The sequence below is a fragment of the Oryza glaberrima genome, chromosome 5, assembly GCF_000147395.1.
Source record: "Oryza glaberrima chromosome 5, OglaRS2, whole genome shotgun sequence".
Taxonomy (NCBI): domain Eukaryota; kingdom Viridiplantae; phylum Streptophyta; class Magnoliopsida; order Poales; family Poaceae; genus Oryza; species Oryza glaberrima.
This window is the reverse complement of record NC_068330.1, coordinates 1,806,101-1,831,410: the sequence shown is the minus strand read 5'-3', so window position 1 is coordinate 1,831,410 and position 25,310 is coordinate 1,806,101. Positions and strand designations below refer to the sequence as shown.

Here is a 25,310-nt window from a genome sequence, read left to right as displayed (position 1 = left end):
GAACTTAAATATTTAAAAAAAAACTACAATCCAATGTTTGCATTGTTAGTCTAAAATTAAAGTCAAGATATTTGTCGAAAAATTGTGGCTGTTCGTTTGTGCTACTTGTGGCTGCGTTGCGGCTGCAGCAACCGTACCTGCTGTGGAACAATGAACGGAGCCATTGGTGCTAGATGTGTAGCAAATTACGTTTTCTGTGGTGAAAGGCGCCCCACCTGAGACAGCTTCCAAAGAAGCTTTGCCGAAGGCGTACTACGAGATTGCGTAAACTTGTTTGAGAGACGAAAAGGAGGAGCAAACCCCAGAACCAGCGAAACTCTGCTTCCAGCTAAAGCAGAGGAGTGTGTACCTCCAGCTCCAGCAGCTAATCAACCTCTGTATCCAGCATTGTTTTGTTCTTGTTATCAAGCAAAGCTTCGAAAATTTAGGTAATGAAGATTAACAGTCCAGGAGAAACAACTGCAGCATCACTGTTAATCTGTTATCACATTGGATGATTGGAAGATCTGTTCTGAACTAGTTGGACGATCCAACCAACCAAGACCAATGCCAACATCACAGACACAGGGACTGCTCAAACTTGCAAATCTACAGTGAAAATAGACGAAAACAACAAAATGGAGAGCTGCAAAAGTTTTGTTTTGGACATGAACACCACTGACAACAGATATCTGATGAAAATGGTAGAAGGCATTAGCAATGACATGGTTGCAGCATTTCTCCAGCATTGTCAGCCTCACCATCAACTTTGATTGAACTCACCACTGCCATACCATGACAGACAACAAAAATGGAAGAACACACAAATAAGCAGAAGGACTGTCTTCGATTCGCAACAGGTCCCACAACCAGCAAAGAAATTATGTATTCATGAATTCTGAATCTAGTTCATTTCATTTAAGAAAAAACCAAAACCATATGCGATTCATCCATCCACCAGCAACACATTTTGCTGTACTACAAATAACAAACAGGGTATATAAGATGCAGGCGAGCTACAGTTGATGGAAGGATCATGTACCAAGTCAAGACTAGAATTTACAGCAAGAACACTCAAAAATGGGGATTCAATCACATTGCAATCCTTGTACCACTGAACTTGAGTGCCCTTCTCTTCTAGGATCGAATGCGCTACAGCGATGCATAATGCCATGGAAGAAGAAGCAGGATTCGGCGCCCAAATCTCACCGTTGCAAGGTCCCGAACAGCGAGCCACGATCATATATCAACGACCCGTCTCCTGAACCTGCAAGACTGTTACATATCAATCATTGTAAAGAACAATTAGCTCCCAATTTTGATGAAGACCAATCATTGTAAAGAACAATTAGCTCCCAAATTCGATGAAGAATTATATACCAATCATTGTACAGAACAATTATCTCCCAATTCGATCAATGTGGTGGCTGGTTCAGTGTTCTGCTCACCTTGCAACTCCTCTATCACCGGCTTCTCGTCCACCTCCATGGGTGACGGCATTGACAATGGCATCGAGCTGGCTGCGGCAGCGGCGGCCGCGGCGAACGCCAGCGCCGGCTGCTGCGCGGCGGTGAGCTTGAGCGGCTTGTTGTCCCTGTCTCTGCTCGCCTCGCTGCTCTTCGGGGGTGCCTTCTTCTTGGGCTGCGGCGGCGGCGGTGGCGGCGCGGCCGCGGGCGCAACGGGGGCCTCGGCCTTCTTCTTGGCTTCCAAGGCCTCCGCCTCCGCCGCGCGGCACGCGGCGTCGAGCAGCTCGCGCGCGTGCTTCCGCGCCACGGCCGCCTCCCGGGCGGCGCGGTCCGCCTCCTCGCGCGCCGCCGCCGCGGCGCGCGAGATGGACTCGTGCGCCAGGCGCGCCGCCACGAGGAGGACGCGCGCGGCGCGCTCGTCCATCGTGCGGCGGCGGCCGGCGGCGGCGGCGGGGGTGTAGGAGTAGACCCTACCCACGGCGGCGTCGGCGCAGGTGGGGCAGACGAAGGAGACGGGGTCCGGGACGCAGGAGTGGTGGGCGACGAAGAGGCCGCAGGAGGAGCAGGCGGAGACGGGGCCGGGCGGGGCGGCGACGGGGGCGGCGGCGGGAGGGAGGAGGAGGAGGCAGGCGGAGCAGAAGGCGGCGGGGTGGTAGAGGAGGACGCAGGAGGAGCAGAGGCGGCAGAAGACGCCCTGGTGCCGGACGTTGTGGAGGGGCCAGGCGTCGCGCCCGGAGCCGCAGCGGTCGCCGCCGCAGCCGCGGTGGCCGGGGTAGCCGCTGGTGGGCATCATCGGCGGCGGTGGCGGCTTCGAGAGGGGAGAAGAGGAGAAGAATTAGGGTTTCGAGGAGGCCACCAAACGGCTCTCAATCTCAATGAGGATGGATTTTCTTTTCTTTTTCCCCTATTTTCTCCTCTAAGGAAAAATGGGACAACAAAAACTGAAAATAATAAATATATATATCGAATTTATCACTTTTCTGTTTTAGAGATAATAGCTATTATGATGCAAAGAATGACTGTAAATTTTAGGAGTACAAAATCAACTAAAACAAAGAGTGTGTGAAAATATACAGTATTGTATGGAGTATGGGTCTATGGGGATATCATCGTGGGTATAGAATATAAATTTCACGTACAATAGTAAATGGTGCGAGATGTCTCTATTGGTTTAAATTTTTGCCATGACGTCATGGATGTTATGAATTGAAATAAATTCTATTTATTGAAAGTGTAATAAATCCATATAAGCCGACGATACATGCACTCTGCGCTCTTATCTTGTAGCGAGATGGGGTAGGGTGTGATAAGTCAGCAACTAATTTGTCGTTACGCAACATTGATCTCTTCGTGGAAAAGTTCTCGGCATACGAGAGATCGAAGCTTACATTCTATAAATATGATGTGAATGACAAAACATGCTCAACCGTCATAACGGCGTTACGCAACATTGATCTCTTCGTGGAAAAGTTCTCGGCATACGAGAGATCGAAGCTTACATTCTATAAATATGATGTGAATGACAAAACATGCTCAACCGTCATAATGGCTTTAGCGATGGTGGGATAAGAATCTTTTTATTAATACATGAGCAGATATGCTGTAACGTCCCGCCTCTCCCAGGCCGGGCCCGCTTACATCTGATAGCTTTTATAGGTCATAGACTGCCCTCACATCGTGTGCACCCGAGAAGAATTTCCCGGTCAGTCACCCATCCTTTCATAGGTCATAGACTGCCCTCACAGACCAACACATGTTTTTTCTGCACACTTTGTCCTCACTCGTGTGCACCCGAGAAGAATTTTCCGGTCAGTCACCCATCCAAATTACTCTAGGCCAAGCACGCTTAACTCTGGAGTTCTTTGAAAATCGGTTTCCGGAAAAGAAGTTGCAACTTGTTGATATGAGTATTTTATTAATCCTTGATATGAGTATTCTATTAATCCTATTAAGCCCTAGGCCGGGATGTTACATATGCTAAGCCACTTGACATGGTGAAAATTGTTAGATAGTGAGCTTACAATTGAGACGTTTTTCTAGTTATTTTTCTTAACACTCATATATTTAGCTAAGAAATTACCTAAAATTCTAACAAATACTACACATTTAGTTTGTGTCATGACTCTTGATGTATCTTGATCGAGCCTAGCATGACCACTTCGTTAGCCTATTGAACTCGTAGGTCCCCTTATTATCCTGAGTCAAGTTGTTGACTTTGGACGGCTAAGCTCATGATGCTCTTATCGATGCATGTGTGTTGTTCCGTTCTTTGCACAAAGTCACATTTTGAGATTTATTATTTCTTAGAGAATTCTCAACGTATATGGCCTAACATGACCACAAGGTGGTCCACACTAAATATGTTGTGATCTCTACAATGTATAACGCTAAAGTTGGTGTTAAGGTAGGTCCCATAACAAAATAAAATGTTTACCCTTTTCAACCTCCCAACATAGAGAGAAGCCAGAGTGTAGGAGAGAGAAGTTTTGTATGACTGGTCTATAAATTGCCTCTAACCTGAGCCTATCTTAAAATCTCCACAATGTATTAGGTTATAGCCCCTTATGGCCACATTGTGGCTAACCTTAGGTATATAGCACCAAACTAATGCATGATACTTCAAGCTGCCTATTGAAGCAATAGTTTTTCTTAGTAGCAACTTAAAAGCTAATTAAAAAAGAGAACTATGTTGAAATACTCCAAAATCAGCTCTCACATTGTGAGATATATATACAAGGCATACATATGGGTAATGTGCACATTCATGCTCATGTGACACATGTGTAATGTGCACATTCAGGCAAGTCACCTTTTTTTGGTGAGCCTCCACACAACGAGGGTGAGCTATGCTGAGGTACATCGCCCTTTCGTATATGGGCTAAATTTGAAAAAGAAGTAACGAATAGGAAAAGTAGAAAATTAAAAGAAAAATGGAAAGCGCATGTTAGTAGTATCTCTAATATATATATATATATATATATATATATATATATATATATATATATATATATATATATATATATTAAATTTGTTTGGTGCTCCATGGTGCCCGGGCTCCATGGTTCAAATGAATATGAAATTTTTTTAAATGTTTAGATATTAACATTAACTACTTTACTAACTAGTTCAAAACAAGTTTGAACTTAGTTTAAACATGTTTTTGTTATATTTTGATTCTAGGTATATGGCATCCAAACATATAATTAGTTAGGTATATAATATTGGATTGTGAAATAAAGTTAAATTTTGAGTTGTTTTGTTGAGAGGTGTAGGTATGAATCGAATATTTATAACTAGGTATATACTCACAATTTGAAAATTTTGATTGAATTTGTGTATTTCATACCATGGTGCCCCATATGAGTGTATATATATATATATATATATATATATATATATATATATATATATATATATATATATATATATATATATATATATATATATATATATATATATATATATATATGAAATGTAAAAAAATACTCTCTCTGTCTAAATAAATCCTGACCATGCTACGATGCTATTTATATTATTTTTTCAGACAAGATCTATGTCATTACTTAATTACGATTGCTGTTGTTCTGAAGAAATGCCTTTATTATCTGAAGAATGGGTGCAGCTGGCTCGATTCTTCAGAGAAGACGGACGTGCATTATTTTTCTGTCAGAAGAATCGAAGGTGAAATACATGATATATCTGCGAATCAAAGAAGACTTCAGCTGGCAACTGGTGTTTGCTTGTTTCTTCTTCATCATCCTCTTCAGAGAAGAGACATCGCATTCTTTTTTGATTGAGTTTCCTCTGAGGAGTAACAAGAAGAATGCTGCCATCAAATTTTCCAGATATCTGTTTAGGCATATTCTGCTCAAATTCTCTGAAGCAAAGGGAGTCGGATAACTGAACTCCGACCCCCAGTTTTCTCTGTTTGCCCCATCACTTGCCACTATCCCGATCACTGGATGCATAACTCGATCAAAGAAGCACACAGAACATGATCAATCGAGCACTTACCAGGTTGCAAATCCAATCCACCGAGGGAATAATCTCCCGTTGTCTATAGCTAAGCTGATATTCTTGCTTGAGAGATGGAATTCAGATAACTTGTTTAGCGGAGGCATTGATAAGTTTGTTTCCTGTGTTTCTTTTTACTAATCCAGAAACAAATAAATCAGCCCTTTGTTTCCTAAAATAATACAGTGGCTAAACACATTTGGTCCAAGGTGGTCAGCTGGATATAAAATGACCAAGATTACAGTTGGTAATGATTGTATTTGTTTAGTTACTGAATGCAAATATGCAATTGGAGCAACTTATTAGCAGGGTTCACGAAACCGTTCGCCTATGACTTATTAGTTGTGACAGTTTGATACACTGCAGCAATTTTGTCAGTTGTCATATGATTTTTTTTCCAGCTCAACTGTTATAAATTAATCTATCCATTGCTTGTGCTAATCTGTCTCAGAGCAAGGATAATAATATAGCCCACTTCCTACTATTAGCCTATACTAAAGTCAACACATATAATAGATTAGCTATAATGTTAGCTATAATTTTTTTCTTCTATCTATATCTCTCACTTAAGCTAGCTCTTGCATAAGAGCCAGCACCATTCTCTTTTGTTTACCTCTCTCCTCTACATAAGCTTATAGTAGGCTTATAGCTCACTATTATACTTGCTCTCAGGATAATAGAGTGCAGACGGTAGCTTGGAGAGAGTTTAGATGGGCCGGACCCATTACGCAACTGACGGAAGGCAAAGCAAGACGCTGCCGGTTAGTACCACCTCGCCAGTTTTGAAGAAGCGGGAGCTGCTTATAAGCTGCATCCTGGAGACTTGCGGCACGACCTTACTTGAACAGGATCTGTTCTATAGGCTCGTACCGTTGCATCCTTTACCAATAAGGAGGCAAGCTCTCAAGTCTGGTTGATGCGACATAACCTCCGGGCCAGAGCGTGATTTAACGGCTAGGATGCTCTCTGTTTGAGCCATCCGACGGCTGCAGAGGATCGTTCCTGCCTGGTTCACTCCGGTGCAGGGTGGCCCAGAGGTTGTCTGACAGACACTTTTCCTTTTTTTTTTTCCCTTCATCGTTTGTAATTTTTTTTCAAGATTTTTGCTCAGGTATGAGTGGTATGCAATTGTATTTACCTGTATTCATCTGCAGCAATAGCTTCCCTATTGCTGCTAATCATTGAACGAACCGAGGCTCCTAATTTTCCTTTTTAACACTTCAGCTGCTATCTGTGTTCACTCACTGCCTGATCCTTTTCTTCCCTGTTGATCAATTGTTAACCTAAACCAGTGCAGAGCCTGCACCTCATCAATTTAATTGCTAGCGATGGCTAGCAGAATTCTTATGTTTTTGTTCAGCTGCATGCCATGTCCATTTTAGAGAAGACCATGTTTGTGGAGAGTTTCAGGAATTGTAGTTCTTGTTTAGTTTTTAGTTTTTTTTTTTTTGTGGGGGGGGGGGGGGGGGGGGCTCCCAGAGCTACCCTGGTACTCTCCAAACCTGATTTTGTCGCCGTTAAAACAAGCATGGTTTGCTACTCTGCAACAATTTATTTCACCAAGGATGTCTAATGAGGTTTTTTTACTGTTTGGCATTTTAGTCTGAACCAGTTTTCTGTTCTAATTAGGATACTTCTCTTCAGACCGATGTTCATTCTGAAAAGTTCTTTTGTACTCCTTATCTGAAGACACGCAACTGGTTGCTTAGCTTTGAGCCACCAACAATTCGGTTATGTTTAATTTTAGGCTCAGATTTGAATTCCAACAGTATTTATAGAAGATACGCACTAGTTGTTGTAACTGTGCAGGTTATCTAAAGAAAAAATTCCTTGGAAATAAAGGGAGCCTGCTGTTATAGTTGCAAAGCCTGCTTCCACTATTCTCCTCTGTCCCTCCCTGCTCTTCATGGGCCATTGGTATTTATCCAGCATAGGCCGATCAAAACTCATCATGGATCAGGCAGCCCAAATCGCATGATTAAAGCGTGGGAAAAGGTATACTTTGACTCTCTCAACTATAACCTGAGTATGATTCATGACCTCCGACCACCAAACCGTGTATATCAACTTCTCCAACTATCAAAACCGATGCAAACTATATCCCTGGATGGTTTTGGAAGAGGTTTTGGCTGACGTGGCGTCTACATGGCGGTGTTGACCCAGTCTTCGTCCCACGTGTTGCTTACGTGGCATTAGAGTAAAAAAAATTGTGGGATCGACATGTCATTCACACACACAAAAGTGGGACCCACCGACATGTGAGCCCCACATGGTCATCCTCACCTCTCCCCCCCTCTCTCTCTCTTTTTCATCTTTTCTCTCCTCTCACTTTCCATCACTGGAGGCAGGGCGGCGGCGGCAGTGACGGCGTATGGGGGAGGAGCTCGCAGGCCATCCGTGCAAGCTCCAGGAGCTTGTGAGTTGTGACTGTGAGCAAATAAAAAACAATTCCTACTATCTGGTTCATAGTCCACAATTGCACATACCGATGCAGGCGGTATTCTGATTACATTTTCATCCTCGCATTAGTCCAACTCTACACTATATGAGATACCACCACACGATTTTTTTTCAATTATATAAGAGATGCACTTGCCGCATGTGTCAATTAAACATAAAAAAAAAACCCTATGAATATTCCTTCTTAATGTACGCTGAGGGACGGGGACACATCCCCAATAAAAAAAATCCCCAACCCAATTATATTCCTACTAAGAACATCTCCATTTGTGTAACGTTATTAGCGGACATCAGGATCAAAACTTGGTTAATGGAATCAGCTACTCATGACTCCATCACTCAATTTGATATATATTACGTCGAATATGTGTACAAAGTCAGTTACAGCTTAAAACTTAGAGTTATATTAGGTATAGGAATAGAGTAAAAGTCAGGATCTATCTTAAAATCTCTCTTAAATAGAAAGACATACGTGTTATAACCGTATGGCGACTTAGCATAGCGTAACGTAGCGGCTGCCGGCGGCATTCGCCGATGGTCGTTATAACTCTGATACGTTGTAATATGCTGGATCGGGTAGGAGCGCCTGCAATCAATCAGTGCCTCGTAGATGTAGACCTCGACTGAACTCCGTTATCAAATATCATGCATCGGTGTCAATTTTATATTTGGATCTTATATGACGTTTCTTCTGTGTTCGGTTTCCGATGTGATTTTGGGGCCGGTTTATCGGATTTTACTAATGGAAAATGTAGTGGTATTATATAACAAATGATTTGGTAAAAGCAGGAAAGTATTAATGTTGATATCTTCGATGTTCGAGAAAGTTGCCATATTCATTTTAAAATATAACAACCTAAAATAACATACGATGCATTCTAATATTACTAATCTTGACATGAGTACAAAGTTGTTACAATGATTTTTCTGAAACTTTATTACCGTGTGAAATGCAGACAATTAAAAATCCAGCTAGCTGGTACAGAAAACACAGGCGAGGCTCGTGACGATGATTACCTGTACCTATCACATGACCTCTACGGCTGACGGTACAATACAAATTAAATACACGCGTACGTACGCGTACGCCGACGTGGCGCACACCCCGACGAAAATTTTTGGAATTTGCCGCGCGCTGGCCGCGTGGGCCCCACCTGTCAGCCCCCGGTTTTGAAATCCCACCACCCCAACCATCTCCTCCTCCTTTCCTTCCATTCTCGTCATCGTCTTCACTCCCAATCTCCTCCTCCGCCTCCGCCGCCGCCGCGTCAGCCGCGCCCCGCCGCCGTGGCTCCTTCCGTGCGCGGTGCCAAGTTAAGTCGCCGCCTGCTTCTGCCTGGCCTTCCCTTCCCCGCCCCGAGCGGATTCCGGCGCCGCTGCTGTCGCTTCCCGAAGAAGACGCGTAAGCCCTAGTTGGTGCTAGTTTGCTGCTGCTTGCGAGAAGGAGAGAGTGGAGTGAGTCAGTAAGATATCTGAGGTGGAGGGGGAAACGAGGATTTTATTTATTTTTATTTTTGGTTCGCTCGTGATCTGCGTGCTCGTTTCTTGGAGCTGAGTTGCATCGTCGGATGGAGGTAGGGGATTCTTTGGCACTTGAGTTTATCTTTGGTTCCAAATATGCTTACTATGATTCGATTCATGCTATTTTTTTGGCTAATTTATGGGAGAAGATCAAGAGCTCGGAGTTTCTGGGTGGTGATTTTACAGTGCTCTCTCTGCTGTTTCTCTGCTTTTTTTTACACTCAAATCTAAGGAATCTGGAGTGTTTTTGAGTTATGCTGTTCCCCACTGTTTGAAGTATTTTAAATTTGTTCGTACTTGTACGAATTTTCGATTTTTTTTTTGCCTTCCAAACTATTCTTAACGAAAATTAGAGTGTTCACACACTCTAATTAATTAATCCTCAAGTAAGAAAGGGTAAGAGATTTATGAGGACTTACGCTCCAGATTTCATACTGGGAAATTCTCGACTTTTGTGCTGCATTTTTTTTCTTCTCTCGGTTTCTTCCCCAAAAATTTGAATTTGTTTGAAAATTTTCGGATGGACACTGGACAGCCTCCTTTTTGTCCTCATCTCTTTGTGAGCTCAGTGAAAGATTCCTTTTCATCTGGTTTTGTCTCAATCCTTCTTTTCAGTAATTTTTTAGTCGTAGCGTCCCGCAAGAGAAGTTTTTGGCATTCCAGAAAAGTTCTTTTTTATTCCAACACAAGAACAGACACCAAAAAAATAGCTATATTGTTCTACCGCACATTTTATTTTTAATTGTTGCACCATACTTAATCTCTACTGTTAAACAAGTTGACTTCAAGCACCAAGAACATGCAAAATTTGCTGCCTGGTGCGTGCAGTTGACTAATTAGATGCGTGATTTGATCGGCATGAGGCAGTCACTTGTAGTGTGAATAATATTTTGTATACTTTGCTTGTTTTTTCCTCATTGCCAATACAATAATATTATGATGAGTACTGAAAGCTACACTTCTGTCACTTAGTTGCCAAATGTCTAGGCTCCACTCAATCTCGTACCCTTGATCCGAAGAAAGCGGATGTTTTCATATCAGTAGTTTAAGCGGAACACGTTGCATGTAGCAAGCATCATTGTATGTTTTCATCTCCTCTCAAAATTGGTATTGTTTTCTGCAGCGAAAGCTACCTGCTGGCCCATACTGACCTGAGATAGGAGGCTTCTTGTGAGGCAACCACAGAGGTGTTTGGCTTGGTCAAAGAAGAGCTCAGCTCCCTTGTTTTTGTCTTTCTTCATGGGGGTGCTTGATGACTTGCTGTGAGGCCTGAGCCGTCCTGTTTGTTGTTCTTGGAGAGAATATAACAGTATTCCAGAAGCAGTGTTTTTGGTGCTAATATTGGAAGAGAAACAGTATTTTGGGGCTTGGCTATGTCAGTTTCAGAGAAGGTGGTACCACCATCTTCTGTGTCTTCGTCGGATTTGGATCCGCTGTTGAAGGATCTTACAGAGAAGAAGTTAAGCTTTAGGAGAAACGTGGTGTCTTTGGCGGCTGAGCTCAAGGATGTGAGGAACAAACTTGCTTCACAGGAGCAGTTGTTTGTTCGGGAATCCCAAACCAGAAAGGTTTGTTTCTTGTTTTTGTAGTTGGTCCCTGCCGGATTGTTGTTGAGTTTTGTTTTTGACAAGGGAAAACTTATCACAGTTTGCTGAGACAAAGGCGAGGAGCATGGAGGAAGAAATCAGTAAGCTGCAGAAATGCTTGAATGATAAAGATGAGCAACTGCGTTCGTCGACAGGTTGCACAGAACAGGTCTGAACTGCCTCGGTTCTCTTATTTGTCAAGTTAAAACACTTTTTATTAAACCATTTTGGAGCCATGGGGTCATTACTGATGGTTATGAGTTTGTGGCCTTGTTTTTATTGATTCTGCATTTACAAGCTAGAAATGATCCTTTGTGCATTAATTTGTCAAGCTATGTTCTTGATCATGGGCATTAATTTGTTTTGTCATCAAATTTGTTATCCTAGACTAATTATGATTTGGCCTCTTGACCTAGTAAGCTCATAATCTGTAACTGTTGTGGTCTTGTGGATTCATGGCGATGAGAAAATTTTACTCTACTATTTTACATCTTTCAGACTCCACTTTATATTGTCTCCGCAAACCAAATTACCAATGTTGATGCTGGTTTTGACGCTCTAATGAGTCCCTTTTGCAATTCAGATGCACTTCCTCAATAACTGTTCTAATTATGTGCAGTACCTCCACGAGTTGGACGATCTTAGATCGAAACTGTCAGTCACCCAAGCTACAGCAGAAGCAAGTGCTGCATCAGCCAAATCAGCTCAGTCACAATGCTTGTCATTATTAAAAGAGCTGAATGAGAAGGACAGCTCGCTAAAAGAACACGAGCGTCGAGTCAACAAGCTAGGTGAGCAGCTGGATCATCTCCAGAAGGATCTTGAAGCAAGGGAATACTCACAGAGGCAACTCAAAGATGAAGTTTTGAGGATCGAAACAGATATCATGGATGCAGTTGCCAAAGTTGGGTCTAACAAAGATAATGAGCTTCTAAAGATCTTATCTGATGTATCACCAAGGAACATTGATAATCTCAATAAACTTCTGAACGCTAAGGATGCAGAGATTGCCAGATTGAGAGATGAAATTAGGATATTATCTGCTCACTGGACGAACAAAACAAAGGAACTAGAGTCACAGGTATACGGTTCTCTTTCTTTCATCCATAGAAATGCTGAATACTATTACAAAGAAACTTGTTATTTGTGCTAAAATGTTGTATTTACTTGAAATCTCTTGTTTGTTGAACAGTTGGAGAAACAAAAGAGAACCGACCAGGAACTGAAAAAGAGAATTCTAAAGCTTGAATTCTGCCTTCAGGAATCACGGTCCCAGATAAGAAAACTTCAGAGGGTATGTTCATATTTATCCTTGTCCCTTGACACATCAAACATGATGTTCTCTTCTAGCATTGCTGTCCATGCTCATTTATGGTTATCTCAACTGGGGACGAGGCACTTGAGATTGAATATGACGCCTTATTCCTGAGCATCTAACAAGATCACTGACAGTTAAAATTAACAAATCTAGACCATGTGAATGAAGCATCCCTGCTACGGCAGTTGTGCAATAATTATCTGTGGAAAATGTACAGGTCAAACTGATACTAACAGAAACACGCGTTCAGCAAAGCCCCATTTTTTTAGTATCACCCATTTTCACTGCCAGCCAAAATAACCATGCCCATTTATTTTTATGAAAATAAAAACAAACTGCAATGTCTTAGCCGTGTATTTGCTCCAATTTTTTGTTAAAACTTTTGAAAGTGGTCATTTGGTTTCTGAACTTATGTGACAACCTTCCTGGAGCAGACTATGATCAATTAAGAATACTCATATACTCATACCAGACTGGACTAATTGCTCCTTGCTTCTTCAGGCTGGTGAGAAAAGAGACAAGCAACTGAAGGAGCTGAAGGATCAGGTGGGCATGAAGCAACCCAGTGTCCCATACCGTGATGACAAGCACAACTTCTGGGAGAACCAGAGCTTCAAGTTCATCGCCTCCATGTCAATGCTCGCACTAGTGATGCTCACAAAGCGATGAAACAGCATCCTGTGTAAAGAATGCTACTTAGTAGTATATTCCAGTGTTAAGTGAGCACCTTGCTCATAGTCTATAGTTCAGGAAGCCAGAGATGTAGTCAAGTAGGTCATTGCTGCATGATCAGTCGTCAGATGATTCCCCAACTGAATTTGCCGACATCCAAGATTAGTCTGTAGTATTGTAGTACTGTAGTGCAGTTGCTGCTAGCTTATGTAAGCTCATAATTAAGCAATATTGTAGTTACAGATCTACCTTAATTTATGTCTGGCCGCCGCAACTGTTGTTGCGGTTATGTTAATGCTGGCATGGTTCGCTTGTTCTAATCTTTAGCATTTTCAGTTGATTGAGCTAGTTCCTGATTCTGAACTCTGAAAATTTCAGAGGTTCAGTATGCAAACAGGACGCACTTGTTCTGAACAACCGTGCCAAGGCCCAAATCTGCAATGCTGAGGTAATGGGAAGAAAATATGGACAAATTTGGGGGCATTTCTTCTGCACAAAGATCAATCAAATGCAGAACAAGAGAAGGCAAGTTCAGTTCAGTTCAGTTCAAGATGCAGAATTTTGTTTTCCCTCTTGAGTAACTTGTTCTAGGTAGATAGATATGCATGTCACCTTCAGACAAGTTATGTCTCACCCGATGCGAAGAATCAAATATTTTCGGTTGCTAGAACCTTGGTGATTACAACAAGGGACGAATAATCACAAATGTACACACTTCCAGCCAGCCACACATCCGCAAGAACAATATCGATGTCTCATACTTCTTAACTTAATATCTATCATACAAAAGGTAGACCAAAGTTTTATGACCCGGCATTTTCTCCAGGGTTAGTTGCCCGAGCATTCAGCAGGGGTTGCAGCGCTTTCACGACAATGCTCATGTTTGGTCGAAAGTCTGCTTCATACTGAACACATAACGCCGCAACAGCTGCAAACTGTTTGAAACATACAGAAGAACAAATGTTTAAAAACTGGGCTTACAAGGAAACATAATCTCAAGTACAAGTGCTGCAAACAATAGATCTACGACAAATTTAATGTTGAATCCAGACATGCTTCATGAACGATGTGAATTTCAGACATATAATCCTAGGGTTAGCTGTTTAATTAATCTTTAGCCATCAGCTTCCTTTTGCACATTGTCAAGATAGTTTCTGGAGACTGCTAGTTCAATAACCTATGGTGATAAAACAGAAAAGAGGTTGTCTCTGAATATCGGATACCTTTGCAACAGCTTTAGGAGGATAGTCCCCTCCAAGTCTTGAGTCAACACATTGCCTAACCTTGTCTTCACTAAGCCTTGGGGTGGCCTGCCAATGTTGAATAAACCATTAATTCAGCCCACCAAATAGAATGCAAGCCAGAATATTCCAATAACCGCGAATAGCATATGCGATTGAAACTTACCCAAGTCACAAGACTCTGCTGTCCCCTTGGTAATGTATGGTCAACAGGTTTCCTTCCGGTCAATAGCTCAAGAAGAACAACTCCAAAACTGTACACATCACTCTTGGAGCTAAGCTGTCCAGTCATTGCATACCTGGCCACAGAATTTAGACCAACATTAGTAGTTGATATAATTCTGAAGGTTTATAGAGAATTGAAGAAAACCAGAACATACTCAGGTGCATGATATCCAAAGGTTCCAAGAACCCTAGTAGAGTGAAGCCGAGCTGCCATGTCAGGAGCTTGGTTTGACAAATCAAAGTCAGCTATTTTAGCAACATCATCATCGAAAAGGAGAACATTGCTGGACTTGATGTCCCTGTGTATGATATGAGGCTGTGCTTTCTCATGAAGATACTCCAGGCCTTTTGCTGCCCCAACAGCTATCTTCACACGTTGTGCCCATGATAAGACTGGACCAGGTTGAGCTCCTTTAACACCCTTCCTTCCTGTAAACATACAATTTCCACATTTAATGGTATTCAAAGTTTAAAATAACACCATAATTCTATCAAGAGTTCAAGATATGAATAAAGGAAACAAAAGCACAGATGTGCAAAGACCATACCATGAAGCATATCATGAAGAGAACCCATAGTCGCAAACTCATAAGCAAGGACACGGAGATTTCCATCAACACAATAACCAAGCAGCTCAACAACATGTTCATGCTTAAGCCTCGACACCATAGACACCTGTGGATGCATTTTGAAATGAGTTGCAAGAAAAAGAAAACTTGTTGCAGAATTCCTAACAGAGATAAACACAGACCTGTGCCAAAAATTCTTGGTCTGGCTGCTTACTAGAGTCTAGCTTTTTGACCGCTGCACTTCTACCATTTCTTAGAACACCAAAATACACTCTGCCAAAGGAACCTTCACCAATCAAAGCTTCATCACCAAAATTCTTAGTCACTTCCCTAATTTCATCAACAGGAATGATGGGGACTGCAATTGGTTGCACTTTCACAGGTTGAGGACCTCTTGGAGTTGGATCAGCTGTGCGATATGCATCGCTCCCTGCAGACAAATTGCAGTTCAGTAAAACTTGAGCACCATCTGTAAACCACAGTATGTAATGGGACAATGCAGATGATTATAACAAAAGGCCCAGTGCCATTACTTGCTGGATGGTTCCCTGGGTATGGATTCCTGTTGTCTGGTACTCCTTGAGTATCTTCATCACCACAGCATGCAAAGCACGACATATTCTACTAGAAACAAACCCTGGAACAGAATCATGCAAATTTTTATTAGAAACCAGCAACATGCATTTAGTTTACAGAAAAGTAGCATCAGACAGACGGTCAAAGAGAGAGAAATTGAATGAGCACAAATTGAAAAACACAAGCAGAAGTGCAAACACAAATACACCACCATAAGACATTCAAACAGACACATGATTGAACTAGTTAATACTATGTAGATGGACAAATAACCTGATGAAAGTGTGGAGATAATAGGAAAGTGAATGAAATAAATTAACTTCGAAAACTCAGGGTTCACACTTACCTTGCAGAGAGTGGAATGCATAGAACATGACATATGTGGAATAAATAAAGGAGGTGCTAAAAGATCTATCAGTAATTTCTCCACAAGCCATTTTGTTCCCATCATTTCCTTATTCTTTTTATGTAACTTTTTGTGCATTTTCTCAACCCAACCAGGACAATCAAATGAATTATGTCCACAAATGCCCGATGAACTACTCGAAGGTACCACGTATCAATGCATGGTGCATGGTATAATGGTAGTGCTGAGCTACTAAAACCACATATGAGTTCTCTCATTTGTCTCTTCTTCCCAGTATTATCGGAAACGGACAAGCGAGTTGGCTCATGTGTGTGATTTCGGAAAGAGAAACGGCATTCAAGATACTACTCAGAAGACGACAAGGTTGCTGAATCCGAGTACGTTTTAGATTCGGGGTGCTCAATTCGGCAAAAAACAATTGGCCACATTTTTTCAGGTAACACTGCTTCTTTCACCAGACAAACTTAACCACTACAATTCTTGATCAGCACGGCAAGTTCACTGGAACCAAATATACTGATATGCTGGAAACAAACTAAGCAAAGGATGCCCAGGTAGGATTGAAATCTGCCTAAGGCCAGAACTAATAACCACCTTTTCCTATTAGAGCTGATGAGAAGACAGCTCATTCTGCATTGGCATCGTTGATAATTACCAATTTCCTACAGGGTTACATACCACATTAGCCCTAGACACCAATAATACACATCAGATGGAAATTTTATTAAATTATTCATTCAGCCACCCTTCCAGTGGTTAGAACATTGCATTATTAATTGGATGCCATATTTGTAAATCAAACATGTATCCTATGAACACAAGGGCAGACTGTGAGGCAACTGATTAAATGTGACAAGTTCATAACCACTTCAAAGTCTGCACTAGACTAAACAGAATAGCATGGAAGAACAGCATGCAAAAATTATTTGCATGGGCACACTGCTTCACTCATGCCGGTAGCTCACGCGGTCATGTCCTTGCACCACTCCAATTCAGGATGCATGCCAAAGAAGCTCGACCAATCATCAATCGCATCTTTATCCCTAGCACTGTCCTAAATCCACACAACTCCTACAGCACTGAAACATCAATCTTGCCTATACCTACAAGTACTACGCCAATGATTGAACACAGTAAAACTTCAATTGCAATCATGACGCTACAAAATTGGACATTATTCCTAATTGATATGCTACCGCAACCTCGAATACACGCAGTTAGCTAATCGCAACAAGCTGTCAATCAACTAACATGTTCTCCTCCAACTAACGGAAAGAGTAACACACCGTGGTCTTTGGCAAAGCTCAAGAAGCCGCAGAATTCAGCGAGAAAAAAAAAATCAGACGAACAACCGAATCAAACGAATCAGGCGCAGCAATCACAGCTAAAAACGAGAGGAGCTAGTTCTTCTTCCCCCTCACCTCACAGTAAACGCTACTATCAAAGTTGACCAACCAAGAAAGGGAACCCAACCCAAGCTCCCTCCAGATTCAGAGCCGGCAACCCACCAAAGAACCAGCCACCAAACCCACCCAAATCCCCAACCCTGAACCGCCCCCCGAGGGCGGAGCAACCACCAGCGAAAGAAGAAGAGATCACACCGAGTCCAATCCATCCATCCACCCACGAGAGATTCCGGGCACAGATCGGAGCAAAAAGCAGCGAACTTTCGGGGAGGGAGGGCGAGAGGGCGCCGAATCCGGCGTCAAGATCGCACCTTTTCGCGTGCCCCGGCGCCGGGGAAGAAGACGGAGCCGGCGGCGGCGGCGAAGGAAATCGCGGCGAGGATGGGATGTAAGAGGAGGAGGAGGAGCAGCGGCAGCAGCAGCAGCACAGCGTGTGTGAGCTGGTGTGGTGACCCGCGGTGAACTTAAATACAGCAGCTTTGCTAGTTGCTACTGCTACAGAAGAGAGCCAGCCAACTGGTCGTCGCTGCGGCAGCTTCCTCTCTCCTCTACTCTCTCTTTCTCTATCTCCGTGTGTTCGTCGTCAGAACGCGCGTGTTAGAAGAAGAGGGGGGGAAAGGCGTGTGCTTTTCTCTCCTGGTTTTAGCTTTTCCTTTTTTAATTAAGTTAATTGATTGATTGACAGAGGAGCAAATGCCATGTGCCAATGTATGTGTGTTTGTTTATCAGGAGGATGTAGAGGGTTGTTTCTATAATTTTTTTTGGTTTATAAAAGTATTATATTTATTATATTCGTATTATAACCGTATTATAAGTAGCGGAACTCAAAACTATGTATATAGTTTGTAAATGCGAGAAGTCAAGGTGGTGCTAGGAGTAAGGGTGTGTTTTTTTAAAGTTATAGGTAGATTTTCGGCGACACGTGAAATACAAGAAACCGCATATGATTAATTAGTATTAATTATTGCAAATTTAAAAATTAGATTTTTTTTATTTTTTTAAAAGAACTTTTACATAAAAAAATTTACGTGCTAACGGAGATGGTTTGAAGTTGATGAAAATAACGCAGGATAAGCCAGTGGGCTGGGTTCCTACCCGGGTTGCTCAACAGCTTCAAAATTAAATTCTGGACTGAATTATGTTGCTTCTTTCTCAATACTAATATTTTTGGTATTTTACATTTTGTCTGATGTAGTTTATGGGCGTCATCATTTAAAATACTTATAAATATCATTGCAGCTCGTTGCGTGAGTCTGAAAAGTTGGTTCCACTCTAACGTGGCTTATGTTAAGGTAAAAATTAATCTAACAATATGAAGGTTTAGAAGGTTCAAAATTTCTAGGGTATAATTTGACATCAGGGAGGTATAAAATTAAATTATATCAGTTCTTATGGCATGATTTACACACGTGGCATGGATAGATTCAATGCATTTGATTGATTCATCCGACTTTTGACTTAGCTTCTATCAAAACAACAATATTGAATTGGTCAAATTATAGGAGATTGGGCCATCAAGGATCCACGTTGACTGACAAGGCTTAGACCGATACCTCAAGAGAACATATTGGTAATTAAAGATCATTTATGCATTTCTAGAGCCTTTCTTGTATGGATAGGTCAATGTCAAACATTTAGATGATAATGGTATTAGGGTGTGCACCACCATATGATAGAATGTGAAGGAAAAAAGTTTCACAAAAACGGGTCATACAGATTCAAAGTTGAAATGGACTCATGATGTCCAAAATGCTCATTTTAATTAAATTGCGGTAACCGATATATATAATTAAATGGTCATGGGGATTACTGTTACACATTGATCATATCCTCTAAATGCCATTTTAACATTTTCATGATATGATATTTGTTATATGCTTAGAAATTACGGAGATTTACTGTAATAGAACCTACAAAAGAGTTGAAGGTAAGATGATATGGGTAACATTTAGACGACGCCTTTTATTTTAATACCAATTTAATATGTACACATGTAACTCTAACATATATACATGTAGCGTATTACAAATACTATACAACATATGGTTGTAATAATAACCTAAAATATTACTGGTGTTTCGATATAACGATGCAATAAAATAGAGTGAGAGGGGAGACAGGGGAATTAATAGAAGAAAGAATATATGGACTTGATGGCTGTGTACCAAAATTCCTGTGCAATCGTAGGACAGAGAGGGAGATGTAATGGGTTGGTGTGTGAGGGTGAGGTGGCAGGCTGAACCGTTGGTGAGGGAGGAGGTAACCACACCGGCGCTGGCACCCGGTTTTAATTTGACTGACCAAACGCGCCGTCGGGTCGGGTCGGCTTTGCATTGCATTGGTTGGTTCACATCACATGCCACTGCCCTGCTGTCCCTGCCCCTCCAATTCTTCTCCTCCTTTTTCTTTTCTTTTGTTTAGAACACAATCAAAACGAAAAGTTCCTCCAATTCTTTAATTTTAGTCCATAGATGTGATAACACAAAAATACATTATATTCAGCCTCTTTAAGATTATGGTTTTTATGTAAGGGAAGATATTCTGCGTATATAAGTTTTGGGTGTACTTATGAATGTTATTGAAGTTTTAGAAAAAAATTATACATATATTTTCAATAGTATTATAGCCTCATCTTCAGTAGTTATAGTTGGCTTCTGAACTTTAGTTATACTTTGGCGGAGTATATGATTGTCTTTCTTTCTTCAGACTGAATTTGGTAGGTTTGACATTTTTTTAACAAACAAAAACTAGTTCTTCCACTCTTCCCAGCCTCTACATTTTCTGTAGGAGAAAAAAAGTACAGATTGTGTTAGTTTAGTTAGTTGCATGCTTGGATGGTAGAACAAACAAACACCTAATAGGATGAAACTATTCTGAAATGATCATCATAGGGATGAAAGGAATAGACAGCCATGAGTTGGAGGAGACGGCACATCCAATCCAATCATGATTTGCATGTGGGTTAGCTCTCCTGGCTCTGAATTTTTTTAATCTCATTTAATTTTCACTCTGCAAACAAGCTTGAAGAGAATGTCTTATGATCAGCTTAGATTCTGTTTAAGCTGACGGAGATTATTGTGATTGAATCTTTTGTATGCACTATTATTCAGAAAATCCAAACTCCTCTTGGTTGTCAGTCTCTTGTAGATTGTTGGAATTTTGGGTTGTGTGGACGTTTCCTGGGAACAAAATCAGGTGTTTGATACTCCAAATGAATGCGACAGACAAATTGAGAATGCACTACCCCGTAGTATCTTTTGTGTAGCTCTGAATCAATTGACAGAGTGAGAATATCTTCTACACTCTTTACTGACATATTGTTGATCAGACATGGTCTACAATATGTGAAAAGTTTCTTACTACATTAGATCATTTCTTGAGGATATATCTGATGAAAAGTAGAAAACTGTTTCAGTTGTTCCTGCAAATATATGAACTTGTTCTTGATAATCTTCTCCTCTTATGTCCTTGCACCTTTTGTGTATGCAAGCGTGCCAGTTAAGCTCTACTTAATTTCTTTCACCCAATGCTTGCTTGCACACTCATAAAGTTAATTCTTCTTTTGCCTTTTTGTGTAAGTACACTAATGCTAGTAAGATCATTGCTGTCAATTTCATGGTATGCTTGTGAGGCCAGTAACTTTAAGTCTCTCATGTCATGTCCTCACATGGGCATTTCGGAACCAGGATATTACTGGATTAATTCACACAAAAGGAGAGCCCGCTATGTCAAATAATTTGTGAATAAAACATTTATATACATGTTTTTAACTATCTAAAAGTAATGGCTTTAAAAATAAACTTCTATGAAAACCCCCCCAAAATTCAAATTGGTTGATAAGCATAAGCGAAAAGATGAGGTTGTAATTTGTTTGAGATCCATTTTTTTAACACTATTAAATGGCAAGTTCAGCTTATTGTGCTGGATTGCAACCTGAAATCCGACTTCATGTTCGGCCCAAAGACAGTCTTGTGCTTTTCTATGGCCTATGGACATGAATTAGGCTGTGCTTTCAACATGAGGAGCAGCAGCAGACGACTGATAAAATCTTTTGCAAATCATCATGGTTGGTAACTGTCATGAGGCCTAAGGCAGACTTAACTGTCATAGATATTCTAAGATATTTGAGCAAAGATTAGGAGCGACAAGATTTAAGTGTCAGGCCAAAGCAGGCCTAAGAAGGTTCAGATAGCTCAGCATGGTTGGTAAACCAAAAGCATCTCCTTTAAACTCCAAGCTAGTAGCATGACAAGTTGGATTGCCAGCGACTTGGACAACCGATTTTATGGGATGCATTATGAGCTGTCAGTGAAATCGACAGCTTACCTTGGATGCACTCTGAGCTGCTAGTGACATCTAAACCCTCCTTATTTAGTTTGATCACCAACCACCACCAGACTTCTAACATTCATCATGTGTACAGCATCAATCAACAAGTCTCAATTGGAATAGCAAAAACAAGTGTCCTAAAAGGTGTGGTATTATACATCATGGACCAACAAACATGTTGCATGCACAACTTCAAAAGGCACAAAGGTCACTTCCAGCTTCAGCAAACACATGAACTGAGCACTCACAGATCACCAGGGAACCATACAAGTACAGAATAACCAAAACATAGGAGGTTTCATTTCTTCTTCTCAAAGTAGTGTAGCATCTTTCCTTCTTTCACCATTACATAAGCTTAAGCAATAACAGATAACAAATCCTCCTCCTCCTCTAGGTAAAATATTCAAACACAATACCCTTGAAAGTACTTATTATTAGGAAAGTAGCGTGCATGGGCATAAATGGCAGTGGGGGGCAGGTTAAGAATCACAATGCTGAGCGACGAGGAAACAAAACACCATAATGGGACAGAGCAAAAGCTTCCGAAAGGGAGCTTTTAGGCAGAAGGCTTCTCCCACTTGAGGGGCTTCACCACCTCCCAGGTGAAGTCTGGGTCGTCCCTTCCGAAGTGACCGTAAGCCGCCGTCTTGAGGTAGCGTCCGTTGCCGCCTTTCTTGAGGTCAAGGTTGATGATGATCATGCCAGGCCTGAAGTCGAAGTTCTCCTTCACAATCTTGAGGATCTCCTTGTCGGGGATCCTGCCAGTGCCGTATGTGTCGACGAATACGGACAGTGGCTCAGGGACACCGATGGCGTATGATACTTGGACAATGCAGCGGCGAGCAAGGCCACTAGCAACAATGCTCTTGGCAGCTTGCCTTGCGACGTATGCTCCACTGCGGTCAACCTTGGTTGGGTCCTTGCCAGAGAAGGCACCACCACCGTGAGCTCCCCAGCCACCATAAGTGTCAATGATGATCTTCCGGCCAGTGAGACCAGCATCACCATGAGGTCCACCAATGACGAAGCGACCAGATGGGTTAAGATGGAAGATTGTCTTCTCATCAAGGTACTGCTCGGGAATGACAGGTTTGATGACATGCTCCTTCAGGTCAGCAGCAATCTCATCGTTGGTGACTGTCTCATCATGCTGGGTAGAGATGAGGACGGTGTGGACACGGACAGGGACCATGGCACCACTCTCATTGCGGTACTCAACAGTCACTTGGGTCTTCCCGTCAGGCCTGAGCCATGCGCAGGTCCCATTCTTGCGAACCTCCGTAAGACGAGCGCCAAGCTTGGTAGCAAGGACATGGCTGAGGGGCATCAACTCAGGGGTCTCATCAGTTGCATATCCAAACATGTGTCCCTGGTCACCAGCACCAATCTCCTCAGGGCGCTTGGTGAAGTGGCCGTGCACACCCTGTGCAATGTCAGGGGACTGCTGCTCGATGTTCACAAGCACCTTGCAGTGGTCAGCATCGAGACCGACATCAGCTGACACAAAACCGATGTTACGGCATGTCTCCCTGACAATCTTCTCATAGTCGACGTTAGCCTTGGTGGTGATCTCACCAAAGACCATGACCATGTTTGTCTTGGTGCAGGTCTCACAAGCGACCTTGCTGTCAGGGTCCTCGGCGAGGCAGGCATCAAGCACAGCATCTGAGACTTGGTCGCAGAGCTTGTCAGGGTGGCCCTCGTTCACGGACTCCGAGGTAAAGAGGAAGGTATCAAGTGCGGCCATCTTCTCCTATCTGCATAAAATGGTATTTCACATACTTTAGACAAAGAAATATCATGAATAAATGGACATGGTGAGCCTATGAGAAAAAAAGGGGTATAAGTGATAGCTAATGTGAAGGGAAGCTGATAGCGACAATTGATTTCTGGAAATGTTTACATAACACACTGAGAGGACAATACTGATCCCTAGAACAAATGGTTTATGCAACAAAATTTGTCCTGAGTAAACAGGTTAAAAAAACAGGAGCAAGGAACAAAACATTCCTTTTAATCCTCTATATAGCTTAGGCACGCCAAGATGCTGTTTAGTTGGCACCTGACAAGACCACAATTTTGGGCTAAAATAGTTGTCCCTACAAAGAGTTGACTGATTTTCTAAGTTCCTTGGGCAAGTGTTAGGTATTTGCAACATTCTCTATAAGTGCAACAAGTAGGCATAGAGCACAAGGAATCTACCAAGTTTCTACGGGAATCAGCATAAACGCATAATCAATCGTGGTGCCACTATGTATTGTAACTATCACATAAATATACCACTTTTAGGGGTAAACATATCCTGGAGACCTGGAAAAAAAACTAGCTTTTAGGGGTTCTACTATACTCTTTACATGCAATCTTTCCACAAAGACAAACATCATAAATCATTAAACATGCACATCAACTAATCAAGCGCATAAAACAACAGCACAACTATATCAATTCGTCTTGGCATATTTAACTTTGAAGGGGCACCAATCTATTTTTTTTTTCCATTTCCGTTCTTTTATAAGAATTCCAAGTCCCAAGACCAAGGGGAGGTGACTGGAATCTACCACAGAACAGTCAAACCAACTGACAGCCAAAGACATAATACTAGCACTAAAACCACTGCTCTAGCATGTTGTTTTATCAGCAAGCCGTTTGATAATAAGCATCAAGGTAGTAAACATCTCAAAGGAAGTCATCCTACTGCTTCTCTCTCCATCTCCATCCATAATAATAAGCAAGCATGACAAAAATAAAACTTACAACACCTAAATCCAACCAAAGAAACCCCATCAAAATCTACCATACCACAAGATCGAAAGAAAAGCAATAAACCCTCCTTATAATCCTCCCAAACCAGCACAAACAAATTCAATATCTAGGCACGATGATACGTCCGCAAGACAACCAACCACGAGCTCAGATCCAACCCGAGAGCTTGATCCTACCAAGAACGCTAAAACCCTCCTCTCCCTTTTCAAGCCGCAAGAATGAAGGGAGGAGCCGGACAGCAGCAGCAGCAGCAGCAGCAACAGCAACACACAACCACAACGCCACCAGCAACGAGGACAAGGGAATCGGAAGGCGGCTCACCTGCGGCGGCGGTGGCGGCGGAGGAGGAGGAGGAGCCGGGCCGATCCGATCGGGGGGAGGAGGAGGAGGTGGAGGTGGAGGAGGTAAATTAATTAGATCCGACCGGGCACGGCGAGATGGGCCTTGATCTCGCGCGGCCCATTTATAGGCCCCCCCTCACCACGGGAGGCGGGTGGGCGCGGCCGCACGATGGGATTCGGTCGGGATCGGACGGTGGGCGCCGCGCTGCGACGGGGGGGGGGGGGGGGGGGGAAGAGTTGGGTGGCGGACAGCGACCCGCACCCACCAACACACACGCTCACACCCCTCCACGGACACTGACGAGGTGGGCCCCACCGCCGGGCGGCAGCTCGCCCGCCACCAACCGCCGGTGGGCCCCACTGGCACTGGCCGTGCTGCTGACTGCGGCCGCCTCGTCCACGCGTGATTCGGTCAGGGAGCTCTTTTCATTTCGCCTAATTTAAATTAAAATTCGAATTTCTTTTTTTTTTGCATTT

General features: G+C 42.4%; 4 protein-coding genes and 1 non-coding gene across 7 annotated transcripts; 2 read left to right on the top strand and 3 right to left on the bottom strand.

The window, feature by feature from the left end:
- Positions 1–33: 33 nt before the first annotated feature.
- LOC127774826 (uncharacterized) lies at positions 34–2,293 on the bottom strand. 3 transcript variants are annotated; one of them, XM_052301116.1, is made up of 2 exons: positions 1,360–2,293; positions 34–1,254 (listed from the first exon to the last, which is right to left on the bottom strand). In XM_052301116.1, the coding sequence occupies exon 1, from the start codon at positions 2,236–2,238 to the stop codon at positions 1,363–1,365; it is 876 nt and encodes a 291-aa protein (XP_052157076.1). In that variant the 5' UTR covers positions 2,239–2,293; the 3' UTR covers positions 34–1,254; positions 1,360–1,362. The 3 variants fall into 3 exon arrangements, with proteins under 3 accessions (XP_052157076.1, XP_052157078.1, XP_052157077.1); XM_052301118.1 differs by having other exon boundaries at positions 1,428–2,293; XM_052301117.1 differs by having other exon boundaries at positions 34–1,246; positions 1,428–2,293.
- A 3,996-nt stretch (positions 2,294–6,289) lies between these two features.
- Positions 6,290–6,511, top strand: LOC127775234 (small nucleolar RNA U3). Its single transcript, XR_008017911.1, has one exon. It is a non-coding gene; the product is annotated as a small nucleolar RNA U3 (small nucleolar RNA).
- A 2,626-nt stretch (positions 6,512–9,137) lies between these two features.
- Positions 9,138–13,311, top strand: LOC127773187 (nuclear envelope-associated protein 2-like). Its single transcript, XM_052299214.1, has 6 exons — positions 9,138–9,493; positions 10,564–11,008; positions 11,088–11,195; positions 11,646–12,107; positions 12,219–12,320; positions 12,846–13,311. Exons 2-6 carry the CDS (start codon positions 10,814–10,816, stop codon positions 13,011–13,013), a joined length of 1,035 nt encoding a protein of 344 aa, XP_052155174.1. The 5' UTR covers positions 9,138–9,493; positions 10,564–10,813; the 3' UTR covers positions 13,014–13,311.
- A 257-nt stretch (positions 13,312–13,568) lies between these two features.
- Positions 13,569–17,938, bottom strand: LOC127773186 (pto-interacting protein 1-like). Its single transcript, XM_052299213.1, has 8 exons — positions 17,712–17,938; positions 15,585–15,688; positions 15,234–15,481; positions 15,031–15,157; positions 14,638–14,911; positions 14,424–14,556; positions 14,240–14,326; positions 13,569–13,951 (listed from the first exon to the last, which is right to left on the bottom strand). Exons 2-8 carry the CDS (start codon positions 15,667–15,669, stop codon positions 13,820–13,822), a joined length of 1,086 nt encoding a protein of 361 aa, XP_052155173.1. The 5' UTR covers positions 15,670–15,688; positions 17,712–17,938; the 3' UTR covers positions 13,569–13,819.
- Positions 17,939–22,007: 4,069 nt separating this feature from the next.
- Positions 22,008–24,947, bottom strand: LOC127773302 (S-adenosylmethionine synthase 1). Its single transcript, XM_052299347.1, has 2 exons — positions 24,814–24,947; positions 22,008–23,486 (listed from the first exon to the last, which is right to left on the bottom strand). The coding sequence occupies exon 2, from the start codon at positions 23,474–23,476 to the stop codon at positions 22,286–22,288; it is 1,191 nt and encodes a 396-aa protein (XP_052155307.1). The 5' UTR covers positions 23,477–23,486; positions 24,814–24,947; the 3' UTR covers positions 22,008–22,285.
- Between the last annotated feature and the right edge of the window lie 363 nt (positions 24,948–25,310).